This window comes from Chaetodon auriga, chromosome 20, assembly GCF_051107435.1.
Source record: "Chaetodon auriga isolate fChaAug3 chromosome 20, fChaAug3.hap1, whole genome shotgun sequence".
Classification (NCBI taxonomy): Eukaryota; Metazoa; Chordata; class Actinopteri; order Chaetodontiformes; family Chaetodontidae; genus Chaetodon; species Chaetodon auriga.
Window position 1 is genome coordinate 1709444 of NC_135093.1, and position 23335 is coordinate 1732778.

Consider the following 23335-nt stretch of genomic DNA (forward strand, 5'->3'; position numbering starts at 1 on the left):
TTGGTCTTTACAGAGCAAACAGCAACACTCTCCCCGTCAGCAGCCTATTGATTTACTGCTCTGCCAGCATTCAGGCCCCACAATTAGTCCCCATAAGCGAACGCACTCTTCCATTATGTTTGCTGACTGCCAATCCATCGCCAAGCATAATTACACACAAACGAATTAAGATGATGATTGTTAATCACAGCTACAAGCAGTTCAGGTGATATTCAGACGTGAGACTCGAGTCGGCCTTGAAGGCACAACGAGGAGCAGAATACAAACAGTATGTATCAAGATGATCATTCTTCATTTCACACTTACAGAAATCCACTTTTTATACTCTGTTGGTAGTTTTTCATCACACACACACACACACACAGGTCCTATAGACGCATTAGAGGCTTGCTCAAGGGCACCTCAGCAGTGTTAGGAGGTGAACTGGCTCCTCCTCAGGTACCAGTCTGCGCTCTGTAACATGGTCTGCGCTGCCTCTGTGATCTAAAAAAAAACCTATTAAATGCAGGTTTAAAAGTGTTGCGTTCAAGTCCTGTGTGTGTACTCAGCACAGGGTGGAGGTGTAGTCAGGTAGGCAGGAATCTGGGTGGGCAGGACACACACACACACACACGTACCTGAAACCATTCACGTCCGTCCTACTCACCATCGTCCCCGCAGCCTTTCTTCTTCAGATCCACGCCGGTGATTCATCAGCGCGGCGCTCTGACATTCAGGCTCTCGTCTGCGCGGCGCCCACTCCCACGCAGCTCTGAGGAGCTCGCAGCGCAGCCGGCCGCAGAGCGAGCCGGTCCATTCAAAAAGAGCGCATCACGGTGAAGTGCACTTCAGCAGCGGACAAAGACGACGATTCGGGCTATTTCAGGCCCGCGGGAGGACTGACGGAGCGCCAACGCACGGCTGTGCTTGATGATGACACTTCAAGGCTACACAGAGGAACATTTAACGTCTTTTGACTCCGCAGAGGTCGAGCCGGACTTCGTCCTGTGGAAACAGCTGAGTGAGCAGCACAGTGAACGACGAGGCCACGGCGTGCCGAGTTTAAATCTGACACATTAACACCTGAAAGGGTTTTAATGAGGCCTCTTCACCTGAGCTAACCTTCAAACATCTTCAGGTGTAGATCCGACCTTTCACAGGCGGAAACACTCATCACACACACCTGGTTTTTAACATTTAAAACCACCTTTTCTCAGGCTCCACTCAAGAGCATCACTGAGGTCCAGTACTGAGATACTGTGATAGAGTCCGGCCTGGGTGGGGGGGGGGGGGGGGGACAGGAAAGGGACGAACACAAACCCCTCAGAGCCGCCTGCTCTCCTCAGCAGACGCTTCAGAGCAGCTTTGTCGCCACCTTGTGGTCAATCATGGAGAACGCGAGCTGCAGCAAACATGATGATAAAAAGAACACTTTTATTGTAAAAAGAAGGTACAGAGGTACAATTTCCACAGGATGCCAAGACGAGCAGCTGGAAGCGGCACCGATGAATCGACGCCTGCGGCCCGGCGGTGTTCGTCATCATCGTTTTCTCTCTGCGAGATTAACTGATTTACAGATTAGTTCGACAGACCTTCAAAGATACACAAGCTTAAGACACAAATGTAGGTCATCATCGGTGCTGCACATCTACACGAGCCAACACGAGCATGAGCTGCACAGGGAAACAATTACAGGCCCTGCGCTGGCGCTCGGTGGGTGAAGGGTCTTATTACCTTGAAGAGATTAACAGCTGTTGTCTGGGCCTCACAGGTAAACCCACACAGATGTGATTAGCCCTTTCTCCAACGACACTGAACTAATCCACAAGGAGAGCAGAGAATTAGATTAGCTAAGCTGCTTGAAAAGGGGTCAGACTGAGGGAATATTCTGCGAAACAGACGCTTACGCAAATGTTTTCAGTGATTTCCAAAAGTTCTAGGAGCTGAGACGACCGAGGAAGACCGAGGAAGACCAGGTGTGTCTGACGGGGACAGTTCACTAAACTACAAGAGAAGACTTCATCGCTGAGTCCCACGAGCTGATCCCAGGTCAGCGGAGCGTCCGGTCCAACGTGGGCAGGCTTTCTGGAGGGAGATGTTGATACTGACTTTTTAAAAATGGAGTTTTTAAAGCGTCACAAATGAAACTGAATCCTCTGAACCGACTGGAGGCACAAATCTCCAAAACTCAGACGACAGAATAAAAGCACGACCAGATCAAAGAGTCACAGGACAAAATCTTTCTGTAGTTTGGTGTCGTCATCCTTTACAGAATTACAAAGTGTGACTATGAAGAGATCAATGAAGATGATTGGATGAATCACAGTGAGTCTCACTCCTCTCACACACACACACACACACACACACACACACACACACACACACACACACACACGTTCAAGCTGCAGTGCAGAGCCTTTGTCTCCCCCTTCTGGCAAACACAGTAACAACACAAACACTGTACACACACGCTTATGACACATGTGTGCAGGTGTGCTCGCCCCCACCTCCACCGCCCCCCAGGAGCCTACTCTGTCGCCATGGTTACTCCTCCTCCAGCTCAGGCCAACCAATCACTGCCGGCTGATGTAAAACGCATCACGATCACCAGAAAAACTGTCTGAAATCCAGAGAAATGAGACGTTCTGCACTGCAGCTTTAAGTCAGCGTGTGAAGGACAAGCAAAGGTCAGGCACAGGTACGCGATCTCACAGGTCTAATCAGCATGTCTCCAGCAAATGGACCGGTCCTGCCCGCCTTCAGCCGGCGGCCTGCGGCAGGCGAGGACGGACGGCGGCCGGGTGATGTGGAGGAAGCCCAGCGTCTGAGAGCGACTGCCACGATATCGCACAGAGAGCTCTGCAGCAAATGTTCGTGTGGTTGTAGTTGAAGCGGTTCTGGAGCGTCGTGGAGGAGCTCCAGCCGCTCGGCTGAGGGAGGTCGGTCAGGTTCCTACGCGGCGAGCAGCTCTCGCTCCGGCTTCTTTCTGGGATGATCCCTCTCTGAAAGCACAACAGATTCACAGACTTACAAACGGCAGCAGGGCGCGGCATCGAGAGCTGCTTCTCAAATCACGTTTAGTTTCCCTCACAAACCAAAAGAGAAGCTGCAGGAAGCATCCAGGACGTCCACCAGCCAAAACCCAAAATCTGATTATTAAAAAAAAACAGCCTGGAATATGTACACTTCCTGTTCTCATGATCCCTAATGAGACTGGAATGACAGCGTTCACTGTCGGAGCACAAAGGCAGAACAAACCCCGTTTCTTCTCCGAGGCCTCTGGGACTTCTGGCAGCTCGTCTGAGGGAACTTCAGGAAGCTCAACGTCACCCTGAGAGAGTCAGAAGACACAAGGTCAGGACGGGACCGAGGAGCAGAGATCTGGATTTTACAGCCAAACCTCAGAAACACACTCGCAGTGACACTGACTGGACCGACCTGAGTTATGGCCTCCAGCTCAGCCAGAACAGCATCTTCATCCTCTTGTGACAAAGAGCCGGCCAGCATCTCGTCTATTTGCTGCGGAGAGACAACAGACGCGGTGAAGGACAGTCAGCTTTAGATGATGAGTAAACAAAGAGCCGCGGACACACGGTCACACTTACCCTTTGGTACTCGATGCCTTCTTGGGTTTCATCCATAATCCGCTCAACCTCTTCAATAGACATCACCTACGAGGGAAAAACAGTCAGCAGAGCTCGTCAGTCACCTGTGCTGCAGGTGGGGGGCAGAAATGACTCTGCGTCGCCTACCTCGTGCATTTTCTTCAGACATTCATTTCCGACTTTCAAGCCGTCGATGACTTTCCTTTCGATCTGGGCGAACTCCAGGTCTTGAACCTGAAACAGGCAGAATAAAGAGAAGCGGTCGGTTTCACCTCAGCAGTGTTGCTTCGCGCCGCCCGAGCCGAACCCCCCCGATGACTCACCAGACGCTCCAGGTTGCTGATCTGGTTCTCCGTCTTGTCCAGAAGTTGATCCTGGTAGCGTTTCTTCTTCAGTAAGAGCAGCGCTTTCCTGTTCGAACCCGAACGACAGACAATTCACTCAGAATAAAAGCACAACTAAGACTGATCGATGGACATTTTTAAACATTTCTGATATGAATGAGGACTTCCAGCTGAACTATCAGACACCAGTGAAGACGAATCTGTGTGAGAGGCCTGACGAAGCTGTAACAGCTGCGTCCTCCTTCGTGCTCATACTCACTCTTTTTTGCCATTTTTCAGCAGCTGCTTGGCTAAAAGTCTCTCCTTCTCCAGCTGCAGGTTGATCCTCTTCTGATACTGTCTCAGTTTATCTCTTTGCTGTTTCAGTTGCTGCAGTGAGGAAACGGAGACACGAGTCCGATTACACACAAACACACTGTGACCTGAACTGGGTTCAGACCCCGCAGCTCTCTGCAGGCAGAGTAACGTCTTACAGTAAATCCCACAAATAAATCCAATCTTTACTGGAAGAGCAAGGCCAGACTTACTGCTTGGTTTAAGTGGTTCATAGCTCAACTTTTAAAAACGCCATATGCTGCTCGCTGTGAGTCTTTATGGCGCAGCTCGAAGGCAGATTCGTAGATTTAATCAACAAATCAAAATTTTCAATCTGGTATTTTTTAGATCCGTTCGTGCCGATTTGAAGACGATGGTCGACAGTGCTACAATAGTGAAGTAACGTTGTATAAACTGTTTTTCCTCAGTAATTGCAGACAAAGTTGTTCAATTACCACATTTTTCAAAGCAGTTTGGCGTGACCGGCTCTCATTACAGGACGGAACGTACAGCGCCGAAGCTAACATGAACAGTTTCGGCAGCTAGCTAATGTTAGCTAGCTGCCACTCTTACCAAAATCGCTTTGTCTTGTTCTGTCACGCGGGTTTGTTTCTTTTTTCCAAAAAGATTTCCCATCCTGACACAGCATCCCAGCTACGCTTTACAACCAGGAAGAAAATGTGAAACTTATCCGATTCCAAACTATTTTTCCAACTTGTGAAAATCAGACTAGGATCGCCTCTCCTCCATTATTTGTGTAGTCATCTGGGCAAGTGTCCACACCCACACCAGGAAGGACGGTCGCTGGGCAGGGACAAAACTGTGGGAGCGCGATATGGAAAACGCCCAGATCTCCTGTAAAAGAATGAACATATGGCAGGTGGACATTTATAGATTCATCAAATAGCGTAGCGACTATCAACGAGGCCTCTTTACGTTTGAGTCGAGCGTGAAATAAAAGATGCGGTTAATGTTAAAGAAAGTATTACTGTATGTAGAATCACCACTGATCACTGCCCTCCTGTGGTCAAAGATGGGAACTGCAGGATGACATTCGTTAAGTTGGCGCCAACACAGCCACAACCGCACTAGGACTTCCGCTGATTATCTTCAAAATACAGCGACCAAAGTAAAGCGTCAACGAACTAATTAAACTTTTAATGAACTGATTGGCGTGAGTGTCATTAATTGTGAATCACATAGATGTTTGCACTGATTATCAATATTTTTGGAGGTAGTAGTTAAAATATTGTATTTGTATTAATCTATTCTAGATCAAACTACTGTTCTTTATACTCAGTTTTTCTTATCTTAAAGTAAGAAAACAATTAGAAAAGGATTTTTAAGTCTTATACCTGTATTAATTTGAGTGAATGTACTTATTGTAAGTGATTTTGGATAAAAGTTTCAGCTAAAAGAAAATGTAATTTAAAGCAAACCACAATTTGTTCCGTTTTATTGATTAAAATACTTATTCATCAATCATTTTCTATATTTCTATATTACTTCCCCACACGTGCAAAGGAGTCAGTCTCCTACAATTAACATAATTGTGTTCACTGGTCACTGTATTTTAGTTTCAGTACGCTGTTGTCATGTCTGCATTGATGCCGTTTTTACAGATTTACTGCGTTGCAGTTCTACAGTGCGGCCACGGGGGGCAGTGAACACTCGTGACACAGACAATCTGCTTTCCATGCCTGGACAGGCTTGTTAGCACTTGCTGACAAGCTCCAGCACCACCACCACCAGTGAATCCTCATCATCCACGTTATTATTATAGATACTTTTGAAGTGAATAACTTGACTATAAGTATCCAATACAATCGATTACTTCAGATTTAACCAACGCAAACTCACCTTTAACGCTCAGAATAGTCACATCAGTATCTGGCTTTCTGGTCTGTCCATCAAAAAAAGGACAAAAGCAATAATTCAGATTAACATTTATTCATGAAAAGGTCGTGTAGAGACCAGAGTCCATTAATGACAAGTGTCCATCCAGACATGCGAGCGATACAGGAGGAAAACACAGCACACAGCTAAACCAGTCTTTAAAAAATAAAATCAGTGCACAGATAATCTTACAAAGATTGCATAATGTAAAGAAAGGTTATAAAATTTCCCAGAAATAGTGCAATTTTACCACCACCAGGAAAATAAAATGAAACCCGCTCCGCTTCCAATGCCAAACGCTTAAATGCTCCACTTTCCACAAAGAATCATTGGTTTAGTGAGAAATGCTTCTGGCTGGATGTGTGTCTTAGTGTCTTTGTGTTGTGGGAGTCGGGGTGGGAAGTGCAAAAAAGACGATGTTATTTGGGCGGCTACATGTTTCTGAAACTGACGGCTGAACCCACAGAAGACGGATGGACGTGTGAGCACGACAAAGTCCAAAGAAAGTTTGCTTTAGGGGACAAATATCCTGCACTGCACAAATCTAAAACGTACATCTGACATCCCCAAAACCCTCCGATCCCCGCCACGCACGGAAAACTGAACGCAGAGCCAGTGTTTTCTGTCCCCACTGAGGGAACAAGGCTACATGTGTGCAAAAAAAAAACAAAAAACAATGACAGGGTTTAAATAAAGCTTCACATTGAAAAGGACTGTGCATTGACAAAACCTAAGGCATTACTCCCACTCACTCTGTCAGTGAGTCTGGGTCTTTAGTGTTAGATGTGGTCTCGTGTCTGCAGTGAACGTCTGGAAAATCAATCAGCTTCACGTCATTTATCCATCCGCCGCACAAATCTTTAAAAATAATGAACACTGGGTAAATCAGCTGTTCCGCAGCTTCATTTAATGACGATAAAAACAGCAAATCATACCTGGAAGCTACTGCTTAAACATGTCCCCGAAACGTCAACTTGATTTAAAATAAAAGCTCATCTCCTGCTCCAAACTCACAAGATGACGCCGGTCTGCCAGAGGTGGACAAAACAAACACACCTGACGGATGCAGCGCAGTCACCTGCGACACACACTTCCTCTGTGAGGCCAGAGTGTGTGACTGTCCACTGTTCCCGTTATTTAGTCCACCCCCCTGCACTTAAACAAGGCAGCAGCCAAAAGCATCAGACCCCCCCCCATCAGTTAAAACTCAACATAACATTAACATAAAACTCAACATCAAGTCTGTTCAAAGCGTCCCTCTAAATTCCCTTTAACCTCTGATTCTCTCACCTGAAGAACAAGAAAAAATTACCATTAATCGGTTTGCTGATCGGTGTCGCACCAACAACGCACCCGCTTGCACAAATGTTAGATAATGCAGACGAAGCCGCAGCTACACACAGTATACACAACACAACAAACACTCACACACACACACACACACACACCAAACAGGCTAGATAGAGCTAACGAAACACAGCCGTGTGACTCAAAGTGGCACCAAAGTGAAACAGCGTGACGACAGGACGGCCGTCACCGCTGAGTGACGACCCCTCCTCTCAGCGGAGGCCAAACCTACATTCAAAATCTGTTAGCAAACCCCCCCCCCCAACACCCGGCCGAGACGAGACGGACAGGACGCTTCAAACGAGCCCCATCTGGACCCGAGCACGACCTCGAGCTCCACGCCCCTCTGAGGTCATCGGCTCTGGCTAACGCCTGACGAGGGCAGTGTGCTACATGTACTGGTGTGCATATTCTACACTACATTCCCAAACTATGGGCTCTAGTTCAAAGTTAAACCTGCAGACAGGAAGGTCACGGGACGACGGTCGTCCGTCCAAAAAGCCCGCTTCCATCACCCGTCTGCCACATGTCAAAACGGTCGACCTCCTCGTGAGCGTGCATGCTGGAACACTCGTGGAGAATGTAGTTTTAAACGTTAAGACGTGCATGCTGGTGTGAAATGAGGAGAGCCTGGACTTCACCCTCTGCAGAGATAAAAACACTTCCTGTTGGTAAAGTCTGGGGCTCCGTGAAGGTCTAAAGACTCGCCCTCACCCCACTGCCCCACATCAACTCTACAACGACTACACAAACTACTTGTCCTCATGCTACTGACACTAACAGACAGAGAGTACTGGTCAGGGCGGATGTGCGAGGAGGTGTGGCGGTGTGTGGTTCAGAGATGTGCTTTGGTTCGATCGTGGATGGATCCCAGTTCTGGTAGTGCTTAAAAAACTGTTTCACAAACACGACAGACAAAAACATCTGGAGAGACGAGCAAACACACTCACTGTAACGCCTCCCTCGAAGGAGGGCGGACGGAGAGGATTACAAAGCATAAATATTATATATTATATATATATATATATTTTTCCTTTTACTGACTCCCTGTGAAGGTAAAAAACACCGTTAGAAAGAGGAGTGGGTGTCGCATCAGCGTGTCGAGACCCTGCAGGCCGTTCGGTCAGTGCGATTCAGAAAACACGGAGCACCAGTGGACGAGGGTTACACACATGCACGCCTCAGACCCAGAGAAAGGAGGCCATGGCGGCCCCGAGCCCCAGCACGCACACGGACAGTCCCGGCGCGCATGAGCCCCCAGCCAGGACGGGCCCGCTCGGTTACGGGCGGCGAGCGTCGGTTTGCGCGAAGCGGGCGAGTGCTGGTGTGAACCCTCAGGTGCTGAAGCCTGGCAGGTCGGGATTGGTCAGTCCTGGTCGGCCGCCGCCCGCTCCCCCTCAGCTGGAGCTCAAAGCTGGTGCACGATGCTGTCCGTGTGGTTGACCGACACCGGGCCGTCCTGGCGAAGACGCTGCCACTGGAAAGTTGTGCTGAGGGAGCCGACCTCGTCCTCCTCGTTCTCCTGCTCCTTGGCAAACTCCATAAACACCTGCGGAGAGGAGGACGGGGAGACGTTAGGACGTGGACACACACAGCTGATTGGTTCGGCTCCAACCTGAACTGCGGCGTGTTTTTTGACATCGTACCTGCTCTAAGGTCGACTGGGAGAAGTTGTACTCTTCAAAGTTGAAGGTTTGCTTTGCTGAAGACAAACAGAGATGAAGCAGATAAACAGCAGTGAACGAGTCAGCAGACTGCTGCTGAGTGTGTGTGTGTGTGTGTGTGTGTGTGTGTGTGTGTGTGTGTGTGTCTCACCGCTCTCTAACTGAGAGAAAGACTTGGCCAGTGATTTGACGTCCTCCATGGGGATCTTGTAAACCATCAGAGTGGCGAAGCTGCAAAGAGAGCAGCGTCATGAGCGTGCTGCAGAGCGTCAGCTGATCCACTTCAACACAAACACACGTGTCAAACTTTATTGACCCTCCTGTAACGACACTGTGATTAACAGGCTCTCTGTCTCACTGTCCTGGACGACGTGTCCTTGTCCGCCACAGAGCAGGGTCTCACCTCTCCTGTCGGGCAGCGTGAGGGAAGATTCGGAGGATCTCTTTGTGTAACAGCGCCACCTGCTGGAGCCCCGTCAGCTCCTCTCTGAGCTTCACCTCCAAGCTGTAGCCTCGACCGTACTTCCCTTTCAAATGCTGGATGGAGCCGATACATCTGACGGAGAAGAGCAGAGAAACGATCCAGACGATTGATTGAAATGATTAAACGATGCGGACGCATGCTTGACGCTGCCGCGAGCGCTAACCTGAGCTGGCCGGACACCATGATGGCCACGCGGTCACACACGGCCTCCGCCTCCTCCATGTAGTGTGTGGTGAGGATGGCACCTCGCTGACGGTTCTTGAACGCAGCACGTATGGCCCTCCTGTACAAAGCAGACGCCGAGGTCAGAGACCGTTTGAAATACCAACAGGAAGACGAAGTGAGATGGAGACCGACTGAGCTGTTTAAATCTAAATAAATCTAACAGTTTAAAAACGGTATCTATAGAAGTGGTCGTGAATACAGTCTCACCACATGCGCTGTTTGGACTTGGGGTCCATCCCTGACGACGGCTCGTCCAGTAAAACGATCTGAGGGTTTCCAATCATACTCAAGGCAAAGCACAACTGTGAACAGGCAAAGCAGCCACGTGGTCAAACAGACAGAATAAATACAGAACAACAACAGAATCAACTGGATTTCAACCCGGATGGATGTGGGTTCAGGCCCGTGTCCTCACCTTCCTCTTGAGTCCTGCTGACAGGGTCTTGGCTTGTTTGTTCAGATGGTCCTTCAGCTCCAGAGCGTTCACCACGCTGACAAGAGAACAGCTGTCAGCAACATCTCTGATGGTAAAAATCTGTCCTGACGTCCCAGAGAGTGAAGTGAGACTCACCGTTTGATGATTCCTGGTACGTCCTGTCCTTGCAGGCCCTTGATGGCGGCGTAGATCTCCAGGTGCTCCTGCAGAGTGATCCTGGGCCACAGAGGGTTCACCTGTGGACAGTAGCCCACGTGCTCCAGAGGATTGTCCACCTCACGGAACTCTGTGCTGTAGTCCCCCATCAGCACCTGGACGGAGGAAGACAGACGGTCAGTGACGCGTTTGTTTTTCAGATGTCATTCAGTTCGAGGACACTGTCAGGTCACATGAGGGCTGGGAACAGGAAGGACATCAGTCTCCTCTGTACTGTACCTGGCCTGCAGTGGGGTCAGTGTCACCTGACAACATGTGCATGATGGTGCTCTTTCCTGATCCGTTGGGGCCCAACAGTCCAAGAACTTCACCTGAAGAAAGAGCATTCAGGTTTTCCTGAAACGACCGAACTCCTGTTTCCTCAACGTTTTGACGCAGACACACGACATACCTTTGCGAACGCAGAAAGAGATGTTCTTTGTGGCCACTTTCCTCATTTTGTTGAGAGAAAAACCTTCTCGTCTGCCTTTGTACTGCTTCCTCAGGTTACTCACAACCACCACCGGTTTCTACAGGGACGAGACACAGTGAAGACAGACTAGATTAACCTGCGTTCAGCACCTTATGACGGCTGCTGGACGAAAACCTGGAGCTGAAGATCAGACATTCCCTCACTTCTTCACAGGACTGGCAGGTGAGGGCCTCCTTCACTCTGGCCTTCTCCATCTGAACGTCCTCGTCCTCGTTCAGCCCCTCCTCTGGGTTCCTCTCCACTTTGGGCTTCGCCTTGGACGAGATCCTGCGAAGGTTTGAAAGCCGAGCTTCTTAGTCCGAACTGATGTCACGTGAGTTCAAGTAATAAACATCTCTGTTAAAAAAAGGACGTACAGAGGCTGCATGTAATCTGAGTCATGACCTGAAATCTGATCATCACCTGCAGAACTCATCGTTTTTCATCGTCCTCCCTCCGTAATGGATCTCCAGCCAACGAAGCAGGAAAAGCAGCAGGATGCACTGGAGATAGGGCTGAGCACAGGAAGAGACTGATTACTCTCTGTTCCCTGAACGCAGCAACGTTCGGCTCAATCTTTAAAAATGAGATACGCACAGCCACAACGGCAATGAGCAGGTTCTTCCACAAGAAGTTCTCCTCGTACAGAGAGGGGAGGAAGGTCGCCTGGAAAACACACACAAAACATTATTCAATACAGAGAAGCTAACTGTTAGCAGTGAGCTAAAAGAGGCTAAAGAGAGGGAAAGCCACGCAGAGTCATCGGTGTTGATTCTCAGTGGGTTCGAGCAGCCCACACACACACACACACACACACACACACACACACACACACACACACACACACACACACACACACACACTGTCTGAAACACACCTTCATACCAGACTGACTGAAGCCCACCTTGGTGATGCAGTTGAGGCAGCCCATGAGAGGGTACAGAGGGTTGAAGAAACACAAGGCGTTGTGCAGGTTCCTGGTCAGTCCAGGGCTGTCGTTCACGAACGACAACTGAACCAGCGAGGCCGACACCACGCACACCTGAGGCAGAGCGTCACAAGTCAAACACCAGGTGACTAACAGTGACCAAATTCCATAATCAACCTGCAGTGTGACGTCAGAGCTGAAACAATGAACCCTGAAGCTACTGTGATCAGTTATTTGTCTCAGTGATCATTCAGTTGTTCATTCTGGATTACGCTCTCCGTGGTGTGTTCACACGTCCTGCCTCACCATCATGGAGATGACGGAGAAGAAATCCCTGTTGCTCTGGACTCGGGTGAAGCCAAAAGAAAAGACGTAAGTGAAGAGAATCATGGCTGGACCGAAGCCAACAGTACAGAGGACCTAAGAGAGGGGACAGGGGACGACTTACAGAGCCAGGTCTGGACGAGGAACATAAAATAATCTGGGTTAATGTGTGCGTGAGTACGGACCACAGCGGTGAGGTTACTGGAGCTGAGCAGGTTTCCAGTGTGGAAGGAGAAGAGGATGATGGTCATGCAGGAGAGGATGAGGTAGTAGAAGGGGATGTCCACGGCCGCTTGGCCACACCAGTAGGCTGATGGTACCAGACCAGAGATACGCAGAGTGGAGCGACACTTGATCTGAAGGAGCAGAAAACAGGCAAGTCAACACGGACGTTAACATACCTGAAATGTGCTTTAGTATTACACCGATCTCTAATCAGGACAGTGAATCTGGAGTCAAAGTACAATCTAATGTGCTCTAGAGGAGGGGGTGGGGCACGACTGGAGCGACAGAGTCTTGGGTGGTCTGGGTAACCTGATGGGCCAGCTGTGTCTAACACATCACATAATGAACCACATAACCACGACGTACCCATGAGGTGCCCCCTCTTTCATGTTTCCTGCTGCTGCTCAAACTGTCCAACAAAGGCGAAGTGCCACAAAAACAATCTCTGAAAGTGAGTTCAGAATCACTCAATAAAACGTGGATGTCAGTGGTTTATGTCGGAACATCACTCCCGTCTCTCTCTTCCACACAAAGACTCCAGTGATGGTCACGCTGATGAGCACTGGGAGTAAAGGATTACCTCTCGGTCTCGAGTGTGGTCCATCGCAAAATACGCAGGCATTCCAGCTGCCAGCATGCCCAGGATGATGGCCTCTATGTACACCAGAGTGTAGGAAGTAGCATCTGGGATTTGCTGAGGGATGTCACCATCGAAACTGTTAATATCTTTGAAAGGAGCAGGACGATAAGATCTGCGTCACCTGACTCGTAACTCACATAGTCGAACGGTTTGGTCCAGGTTCGGATCTGCCCGGTGCCGTTCAGACCTCTGAGGAGTGCGTTGCTGAGGATGTTGACAGCCATGGGCAGGGAGTGAACTGTGGTGCTGTTGAACGCAACACTGTACCTGAAACCCTGTTAGCAGAAAAGAAAGTGTCAACAACGAAGAGCTGCAGAAGACCATCCGATGCAGTTTCATCAAACACATGGTATCAAATCACAGATCCCATCCGTCCGACCTTGCTGGATCCCGTTACGTTGATGGCAGCGCTGTGAGGAGCCGCCGCCATGTAGTCGCTGTGTTTCATCATCTCCACTTTGATGTCCTGAGACTCCAGGTTGTGGATGAAGTCAGAAATATCAGAGCCTGTTGGCACAAGACAGGAGATCTGAAGACTCAATGAGAGGACAGACTGCACGCGTGCTCAGCTAACATCCTGACGCTAAACATCAGCCATCACCTCCAGCGGACCCACCTGAGGAGTTCTGAACCAGGAGGCTGGTGGCGTATCTCCGGGGGGCCTGGTTCCTTTTGAGGAGGTAAATGGGCAGAAACTGACGGTCTGGGGAGTGAATCTGAATGTTTCCTGTAGCCAGAGACAGGACGAGCACCGCAGCAACGAACACCAGGAACAAGGCCAGACTGCAAGAGAGAGGAAAGACAGGGACAAAGTCTCAGAGACAAGTCCAGATATCCTTCAGCAGAATACAGACCTGCTACCATCCAGATGATTGATCAGTTAAGTTGATCCTCTATTAACTATGTGTTAATGTTGGGCTCATTTCCAGCTCATATCATATCTTATGGAGGCTGTAACTCCATAAAAGTCCATAAGCTAATAGGACCGCTAGCTGCATGGCTAACTGAGCCTACTAGCTAACAGCAGCTATAGTTAGCGGCAATTAGCGGTTACTTTAGCAAGAAGTGAAGGCATCAGTCCATCAGGAAACTGTAAATTACAGAGAGCAGAGGCAGAGCAGCCAGAGGACATCAGAGGGAATATTTTCTCCATAAAACATGATCCAGATCAGAGTCCTGGTCGGAGCCGCTTCGGTGCAAATAACTAGACAGACTGAGCGGGCGGGCGGGTGGGTGGGTGGGTGGGTGCGTCCCTGTGCTTCCTGGGTGAGCTGTGCCTAAAGTAGACGACTATATAAACAAAGTAGAAAAAAAAATGTTGGTTTTCAAGTCGTTTTTGTCTCCGAGCACTCACGTGTACACGAAGGCCTTCCTCTCCCGCCGCATGTTGAGCATGTGCAGCCAGGCGACGGTGCTGAACTGCTGCCGCCACAGAGCGTGACCCGACACCACGTCTGACTTGCTGTCCGAGAACGTGAGCAGCCGCTGGTCTGTATCGTCCACAGAGGCGCTGTCGCACTCGTCCTCCGCCGGCTCGCGGTTGAACACGCTGTAGTCTGAAGACGTGAAATACTCATGTGTACAAATACAGTCATTGTATTGAATCAGGGAGTATTTTTTAATGTAACAGTACACTCACCAGCCTGGTCCACCTCAGCCTCTGCCTCCAGGCGAAGAAAAACATCTTCCAGCGTTGTCATTGAAACCCCGTAGTTGATAATTCCCAGATTGGGCTGACAGTCGAGCTCAGAGAACAAACCTACCAAAGACAAATTAATGAGTACTTGCTGCTGGCAAACTGCTGTTCCAGTGAAAGCTGAGCCACAAAAGAGCAGTATTTATTTAGTTTTTGTGTTTGTCTGGGTGGGGTTCATAGTCAGAGGAAACCGTGAACGCTTGCAAACTTCTAAACTGGCTGTAAATTAGCACCAGCGTGGACCCAGATCAGGTTCCTCTGCACGTCAATGAGAGACCACTCATGTTCTTCACCTTGGTCATGTGACCTGACCTGGGAACGTGTCCATGCTCTCGAACGGCAGGGTGAACGTCAGCTCCACCTCGTGCTGTCGGGACAGCTTAGCCTTGGGAACGTGCTGCTTGACCAATGACGCGACCCTTTCAGCCTCACAGCCCTCACTGATAGACATCCTGCAGGGGAGGAAAAACACACGCAGAGCTGGTTAAACACAGACCTGCATGTGGTTGAGACAGCTCGTCTGGATGGAGGCATTACAACCTGAAATACATCAGAGCGAAACACAAACACATCTATAAAACAATAAGCTACACATGAAGCAAAATCGACTTGCCTGAGATGATATCCAACGCCACACTTGACCTTGAGGTACAGAGAAGAGCCGACACATTTCAGCTGTCCTTGAGAGATCACAGCTTTGCGATCTGGAGAGAAGAATCAGTGTTTAACAGTGACGACACATCAAACACAAATGCACAAACCTTCTGTTGAAATCGACCTAATTTTTACTTTTAAACTGGATAAAAAGACTAAATCTGACCGAGCCGGGATGACACCTGTTTAATGGTGCCTGTGGGTGACAGAGCTCATACCAGCGAGAATGTCAGCCTCGTCCATGTAGTGCGTGCTGAGGACAATGACCCTGCCGGCTCTGCGGCTCTTCAGCAGCGACCACACCTGGTGTCTGGAGCAGGGGTCCATGCCCGCCGTGGGCTCGTCCAGGAGCAGGATCTGACGGGAACAGACACGGTGCAAACAGCTCAGAATGGGCCCAAGCTGATGGCATCCAGCCTGGACTGGTAATGGAGTTATTGATAACCTCATGCATTTCAAAGACTTTGCAGTCTGAGACCTGCATACATGTAAAAACAAGCTCCAGGTACCTTCGGATCGCCAAGAATAGCAATGCCCACGGAGAGTTTTCTCTTTTGGCCTCCACTTAGATTCTTGGCCTGAGCCGTCATGATCTTCTCCAAGTCCAGATCCTTCAGCACTTTGGTAACCTGTCAAAGAGAAGCAGGATCACACCTGACTTTTTGTGGCAAAAGGTCTCACTGATCATTCAAGAGGTCTTATGCTCATAACAGGCTTCGAAACAAAAGACTAAGTCAGAAAAACAATGTCATGTTTGATCATTTCCCAAAAACACATCTAATGCTGTGTCAGAACGTGTTCCGCGTTGAACTTCTACCTGTTTAATCTTTCGTAAACCAGTATTTAGATCATGACATCACCTCAGCATCGATGTCTGCCGGTGGGATCCCTTTGATGGCTGCAAATATCCTCAGGTGCTCTTCCACAGTCAGCACATCAAAGATGATGTTGAACTGGGGGCAGATTCCCACCAGCTGCTTCATTTCTAACCTATCGGCAATCTCTGCCACAGGGGAGCCGTAGATGGCCGCCGAGCCGTTGGTGGGCGGGCAGATGCCGCAGAGGATGTTCATCAGAGTGGACTTTCCAGCCCCGCTGTGTCCCAGCAGGGCCGTGATCTGGCCCTCGTAGATGTCAAAGGTTAAACCTGGAGAGGGGACGAGAAGACGTGAAAAGACATTAACATGAGGACAGACACAGTTTATTGTTTCAGCGACGTCGGCATGTGCAACAGAACGGATCATAATGAGACAAACTGGGTTCACCAGGGGACGCTTTCCAGTTTAATTAACAATGAAAACGTGCAAAGACGTTCAAAACTACAGTTTGATCACAGCACAGAACCAATAAGGACTTACCTCTCAAAGCCTCCACCACATTGTCCTTCTCTCTGTACACTTTGTGGATGTTATTGATGCTGCCAGAGAAGAAAGGAACAGCCAGTGAAGACAAAATGAAACAGAAGTGTAAACACTGAGGCAGAGGCAGCTCCTGCTCGTCCCACAGGATCTCAGAACCAGCGCAGCAGCCAGTTTGGCTCTGAACCAAAAACAGAGCCAGGCTGCATTCTGAACTGAGCCTATGCTGATTTCTACCAGAAACTCTTAAAGCCTCAATTTCCCTCCTCATGCTTCAGTATCAAGCTCATCCTCTGAATGGATATTTTGTGCATGGTCTGCTAAAAGTGCATTCTTTTTAATGGCCCCCGAGCTAAGGAGGCATCCACATCGAAAAGCATGTTACCAAACTGTGACCTCTCCAGTGATCTAACAAGCTGCACTTATTGCAACATGTAAACACTCAATCAGTGACAGACACAGTCTCCAGCTGATGTTGGTATGCAGGTTCAGACTTTTACCGGATGGCCTCCTTCCCTCTGAACTCCGGTGAAACAGGTTCGACGGACTCGTCTCCACCAGGCGTGACCTTCACCTCTGCGTCGTACACTGAGCTCACTTCAACGTAGCGCTTCCTGCGTTTGGACCAATAGGACGGCTTCAGGAAGTACACCAAGGACCTCCTCATTCCAAACTCACCTGCGTTTCAGACAACATGCCACTGACATTACAGCTGATAGTAACACTCAAACAGTGGGTTGAGTTTAATCTTGTGATCACGGGTTGATGGCTGTTGTTGCAGGTCAGATACAACTAACAGTATCAAAGCCGATTTAATTAACTGTAAAATACCCCCTGTGTGTTCGTACTCACCAGGCAGTACCTGGTCCAGGTAGATAGCCAACAGAAGGTAGAGGACGCAGTCCACTACCAGCATGAGCATGGGCACGTAGAGAGGATGGGGGCCGTTGGCCAGGGAGGAAAACACAGCACCATCTCCCTGAGCCTCCAAGTACACCACCTGACACACACACACACACACACACACACACACACACACACACACACACACACACACACACACTCTTACAGATCAATTCCCCGTGTCCACAGTTATTAGTCTCATCATTTTTCAATAACTGCACGGCTCCTCGTGGATTATTCTTTACTTTTACATAAACAGCATGCAATGGAGAGCTGATGGTGTGGGATGCAGGTAAGTGTGTGTGTGTGTGTGTGTGTGTGTGTGTGTGTTTGCTACCTGTGCAATCCCAATTGAGAAAGCGCTGGGGGAGAGCAGGCAGAGAAGCCAGACCAGCGGCTGTGGGAAGTCCTTCATCAGCACGGTGAACAGCGACAGGCAGCCAAACACCACCGTCAGCATGGAGCCCACCGTGCTGGCAAACTTGGGCTTCTTAAATAACGGAGTCAGCATGAAGGAGAAAAAGATCTGAGAGACGAGAGAGGAGGAGGAAACAGAATCAGAATCACGTCACCTGAAAGTACGAATCATGTGGCATTGAAGAAACAAAGCAACACGCTGTGGTCTCCAAGCTACATTTTAAGCTTCCTTAAAAACACAGTCAGCAGGTTTCATGGTCAGAGTGCGGCCTGCAGATCATCCAGAATAACAGGTGCATTGTTTCCAGAAGGAGACCTGTGTTGACATTTCCAAATGTCATTTTCTGCTGCTGTGAGCACCACAAACAAAATCCTGTTGACCTCCATCGGACCGGGGTGGAGGCAGAAATCTCAGAAATGTGCATCTCAAAACTTGGGCCAATCAAAACAAACCTAATCACACATCAGTATGGTTTCCTTTGCCTCTATCAAGGCTCTACTCACTGATGATATTCCATAGAAGAAGATGAGGAAGAAGATGACAAAGAAGTCGCTGTTGGGGAACAGGGCTGTGTACGTAGCGATGATGGACATCAGAATGGACATGGTGGTCACCAGAGCAGCATACAGGAGGCCCCACGACAACCTGTGTGCAACATAAAAACCACCACTTCAGATTCATACAAGCAGAACTTAACGTACGGCGGCTGAGGTCGCGTCCTCCCTCACCAAAAAGCAGTGTCGTACAGCCCCATCATGGTCATGGTGTCTTTGAGGCGATGCTCCTTCTCCGCCGCCACGTTGACGATGAGGAAGGTGACGAAGGGCGTGAAGGCCAGGACCAGGTAGATGGAGATGAGGGCGTGGGGGAACTTCTGCACCTCCACAGAGCCTGGCTGTCCCATCATCACCACCTTCAGGTCCATCTCGCTCCACACCGAACGCTTTGTCTGCATCTGCACACCAGAGATGAAGCGCAAGCACATCAAAGTAGGGTAGAGTCGAGCGGGTTCACACGGAGACCAACGTGCTAATCTGTGGCCTGTCTCACCTGGATGATGGCTGCGTCGATCAGAGACTGGAGGCGGATGAATCCGGAGTACCAGTAATTAGCCGCTCTGCAGTTGACCGAGCTGGTGAAGCAGTTGGCTGGAGGAGAACAAGCACAACGACATCCCGTTTGCATTTGTGTGACTCTCTTTGTTGTGTCCTGTCTCACATCAGCACATAATTCAATACACACATTTTATCCCCACCCCCCGACTCAACGACTCCTGATTAGGACACTAATCCTGACACATCCTGTCAGGAAGGATCAGAATAAGTGAAAGGCAACGGCCGGGATTTTCCACAGATTAATAACGATGAGTTTTATGTCTGGATTTTGGATTAGACACTTCAGGACCTTCACAGAACTGTCCTGGAGCCTGTCCAGCATTGTCCTGGTCGTGTGCTTCTATTGGTTCTGCTGCTATCTGACCCAGCATGAGAGCTGTGTGTGCTGTGGAGCTGCTTTTCCACCTTTTAGTAACGTGTGACAAACACCCCTTTTATCAAAGGCCTGACTGGTGCACTGCTGCAGAAATAGCTGCTTTCTGGCAGGTTCATCCACCTCTGAGAGGACTCTGTGGCTGCTGTTTCAAAACAGGCCCTTCTAGTTTCATGACCGAACAACAGCCAGACGGTTGATGGTTCCAAACTTTTTCCCTTTTCACAATAAAGGTGGTTAATGATAAGACGTGTCATGTGCTGGCAAAGGCTCAGACACGGTGCTTTTCTTCAGTAAAATGAGGTCTGATCAACCAGATAAGACATATTCTGCTCTGTATGGTGCAGCGTGGCTCAGCTACCTGTGGCTAACCTCAGTATGACTAACGCCCCCTTATGCAAAAACCCTATTTCTTTGTGTGAAATGACTTAACTGACATTCAGACTTTACCAAAAGACTCAGTGTAATCGCTGGGAAGGGGCAGCTGGTTGTACGGGAAGCGCAGTCTGTAAGACGTGGCAGAGCTGTCCATGAACACAACACCAATATAGCTGGATGGCTCGTACAGGCTGGCGTTCTCCAGGTCCTCCTCGCTGGCAAACATCTCCAGACGATCCTGCATGTCTGAAAACACGAGGAGGAGGACACCATCGTAAACCAATCACTGTCCGAGGGGTTTTCAAGTTGCAAGGATGCAACTGTTCTCAAGCACTTACGCATCTCCTGGGCCACCTCCTCCATGATGTGGTTGGTGATGTTAGTGATTGGTGTGTAGCCCAGGCCCTTGAAGAAGTGGCTGTCACGCTCCAGCTCCATAGTGCTGATGCCCCCATAATAAACGTGAGGATTCAGGGTGCTGATGAGTATCAGGAGACCCAGCAGTAACAGAGGCAGGATCAGTTCCTGCAAACACAGACACAGAGGGACATCATCTTCTGCTACTTCCCCAAGTAAGCACAGCACACAGTCTGTAGCGCTGTAGCACCACATGTAAGAGCTGCTGCTTTCTAATCAGCCATCAAGTTACAAAAATGCTTTCACCTGCTCAAGACCAACAGCGTGTTCAGGGAAGACAATGCTTTGTTTGTTTTTACATCATCAGCTTACTCAAAAACCTCTTTTCACTCAGAAAGCTAAATCTCTTGACACGACTGCTAACAGGACTATTGGCTTAACCGTCCAGAAACTGAGCTAACCACTCGCCTGCCTGCGTAGTGCACCACAGCAATCAGGGGTTTCAGCTGCTGTTACTGCGTCCATACACAGCAGCTGATTGGATGAACCAAAACTCTAATATTACTGTTATAAGGTTCGTGTGATGTCAGTTCAGACCTGTTACAAAACTGACAGGAGACGCTTTTTCTCTCCTCCAACCCACAAACGTGCTACAGCTTGACCTTGAGCAACACAGTGAACTGGAACAATTGGGAGCCACTGGCATGTCTGGAGCTGATTTAGAGCTTTACAACAGCTTTATACCAAGAAATATTTTCGGGCTTGTGGTTGACACAGTTCCACAGAGAGACTCCATCAGCAGATTTGGTTCACCTGGGATTATCTGGTTCCACAACACAACCAAAAGCTCATTTGGCAAACTGTTTGTCCTCCCAAATATCAGATTTTCCTTTCAAACCAACAGAGCTGGGTTCTGTTTTCCAGTTCCCACAGCCTGAAAGCTGGTTTCGAGTAACTCAGCATAAATGGTTATCCTGGTCTTAAGCAGCCTGTGACAAACAGTTGGCACCTCTGGTGAAGTAAACAAGCTGTTTAATTCACAGCAAAGCTTAGAAAGGCCCTGCGCTTTCTCAGCTGCAGGTAAAGAAGCTGCAGAACGTTCCTCCGTGCTGAAACGTTGATACACAGACATTAAAAATGCATCAGTGCAACTTAAAGCCAAATAAAAAATGCATGGTCCAACAAAGGAGAAACTGAAAGAGGGAAGAGGTACAAGCCTTTTTTTTAATTTACTTTGAAAATCTAAATTTCTATTCTGTATAAACTCTGAGTATTTCACCAAGGGCAAGGGTTTGGGTGTCATTTGTTTTTTGTTGCACTGAAGCAGCCATTGCTCCATATTTCACACAAATTACTGAGTTAGTTGCAGCTGTCAATCACAGCCACAGAACAACATGCACTAGATGAAACCTGAGACAGCAGCAACGAGCCGACGCCTCGAACAGATTCACATCAGTCTTCTGAAAACTAGGCACCTGGAGACTCTGCTGCTTGGTCCTCCATTTGATGAGCAGGTTCTTGTAGAGAAGACTTCTGGTTTGGTGCCAGACTCCAGCATCTCTCCTGTACATGGGCTGCATACTTCCAGCATGCCTCATCTGGATGACGTGTGGACGAGAAGTCGTCTCCCTAATGCTGGCCTCAGCTGCAAGAAAAAAAAAGACAAACTTCAACAACATGAGAGAACAGGAGAGTTGAAGTGACTGGTGGATTATCTGATCAAGAGATAATTAATCTCCATCGGTTTTGTCCCATTTGTCAATGCGGACGTATTGCAGCAGATGTTTCCATGCTTCACTCAAACCATCCTGAACGGACACCCGTGCAGCAAACTTCTATCAGAGCGGTGATGCACTGGTTTTGAATACAGGATGTTCTTCTCAGTGTGCCTCAGTATGCAAAAACACAGCTGCAGACATGCTTAACTGGACGAAATAATACAAAGAAAGCAGCAAAACCACTTGAACAACTGTTGCATCACGGTCTCAGATTCAATACATCCTGTAAACATATACAATATCAAGGGTTTGGCCAGCAAACGTCACCATTTCTGACTGTATTAAATGCTTTGAAACAGTGAACCAGTGAAGCATTTTTCACAACTTCTTCACATTTGATTGACAATCGATTAACGGAGAAAATAATCGTCAGCTAAATCAGTGATGAAAATAAACGTAAGCTGCAGCCACTGTACAATCACAACTCATGAAATAAGACACAAATTCAAACACTGTCACCATAATTTCAATGGACTTTTCTACAGCAATGCAGTCAAGGCTGAAGCTCGGAGGGACGAAATACTCAGAGCTCAGTAATGTTCACACCAAATTAAACAAAGGTCCAACACATTTCCTTCACTGACGCACAGTGAGCTTACTCCCTCACAAAGACCCTTTTAAATGAGGTGGATTTTGCAAAGTGTGAAATGAATTTTTTATGCATAAAACGGACGAAACACCCGCCTTCAAACAACCTCGGCTATCTTTAGGTTGCTTTCGTATCAGGGAGCCATCCACTGTTTGTGGGGAGCGTTGCTAACAGCTAGCTGACGTTAACCCGTTATGTGGCACGTCTGTTGGCAAAGCTGACATTGCAGTGCGCTAAGAAAAATGTTTATTTGATTTCGACAAGCACTGCCTTTGTTCGGTTTGTTCTCGCACTGACTGGAAATGAGAGAAAGTGGAGTTCGCGTTAGCTGGACGCGTTTGCATCTTCTGAGCTAAGACGCTGTATGGCAACAACAGTGAATGCGCACAAGCAAACAAGCTAGCGAGCCACAGCAGCACAGAAGATATCCTCTGGAAAACACACACGTGCGCTGAGAAAAGCAAACGCTGCACATACTCACGTATGAAATACATTAAGACATATCTTCCTCCGAGGTGTGATTCAACTGCTTTACATCAGACGTTGTTTCATGTCAAGTCAAGCCCCTGAACGAGCGCCTTGTTTCTTACGTCGATACTTCTTTGTCACAGCCCAACAAGGTGACGTCCACCAATCA

General features: G+C 48.6%; 2 protein-coding genes across 2 annotated transcripts; both read right to left on the bottom strand.

Moving 5' to 3' along the window:
* Positions 1-2206: 2206 nt before the first annotated feature.
* chmp6b (charged multivesicular body protein 6b) lies at positions 2207-5032 on the bottom strand. The gene is made up of 8 exons (XM_076759876.1): positions 4817-5032; positions 4188-4297; positions 3908-3995; positions 3732-3818; positions 3585-3650; positions 3418-3498; positions 3238-3310; positions 2207-2981 (listed from the first exon to the last, which is right to left on the bottom strand). Exons 1-8 carry the CDS (start codon positions 4877-4879, stop codon positions 2932-2934), a joined length of 618 nt encoding a protein of 205 aa, XP_076615991.1. The 5' UTR covers positions 4880-5032; the 3' UTR covers positions 2207-2931.
* Positions 5033-6177: 1145 nt separating this feature from the next.
* On the bottom strand, positions 6178-23292 carry abca5 (ATP-binding cassette, sub-family A (ABC1), member 5). Its single transcript, XM_076759927.1, has 38 exons — positions 23180-23292; positions 21807-21976; positions 20313-20499; positions 20047-20220; positions 19159-19256; positions 18837-19063; positions 18612-18753; positions 18028-18216; positions 17640-17787; positions 17288-17465; positions 16788-16846; positions 16290-16576; positions 15939-16058; positions 15648-15786; positions 15389-15479; positions 15088-15227; positions 14719-14838; positions 14434-14635; positions 13696-13862; positions 13459-13586; positions 13217-13354; positions 13020-13133; positions 12400-12570; positions 12197-12310; positions 11867-12004; positions 11560-11628; positions 11386-11477; positions 11127-11250; positions 10903-11020; positions 10731-10822; positions 10431-10606; positions 10275-10350; positions 10067-10161; positions 9798-9917; positions 9554-9706; positions 9302-9381; positions 9133-9188; positions 6178-9035 (listed from the first exon to the last, which is right to left on the bottom strand). Exons 1-38 carry the CDS (start codon positions 23190-23192, stop codon positions 8895-8897), a joined length of 5046 nt encoding a protein of 1681 aa, XP_076616042.1. The 5' UTR covers positions 23193-23292; the 3' UTR covers positions 6178-8894.
* Positions 23293-23335: the final 43 nt, after the last annotated feature.

Excerpts from the sequence above, each read along its gene's own strand:
- abca5 (XM_076759927.1), bottom strand. Across the intron at positions 15,787-15,938 it reads CTATTCTTGGCGATCCGAAG|ATCCTGCTCCTGGACGAGCC; the intron begins GTACCTGGAGCT and ends TGTTCCCGTCAG. Across the intron at positions 11,629-11,866 it reads GCCTCAACTGCATCACCAAG|GCGACCTTCCTCCCCTCTCT; the intron begins GTGGGCTTCAGT and ends TGTGTTTTCCAG.
- chmp6b (XM_076759876.1), bottom strand. The coding sequence starts at position 4,879 with ATGGGAAATCTTTTTGGAAAAAAGAAACAAACCCGCGTGACAGAACAA. Across the intron at positions 3,819-3,907 it reads TCAGCAACCTGGAGCGTCTG|GTTCAAGACCTGGAGTTCGC; the intron begins GTGAGTCATCGG and ends TGCCTGTTTCAG. Across the intron at positions 2,982-3,237 it reads GGCCTCGGAGAAGAAACGGG|AGAGGGATCATCCCAGAAAG; the intron begins GTTTGTTCTGCC and ends TTGTGCTTTCAG.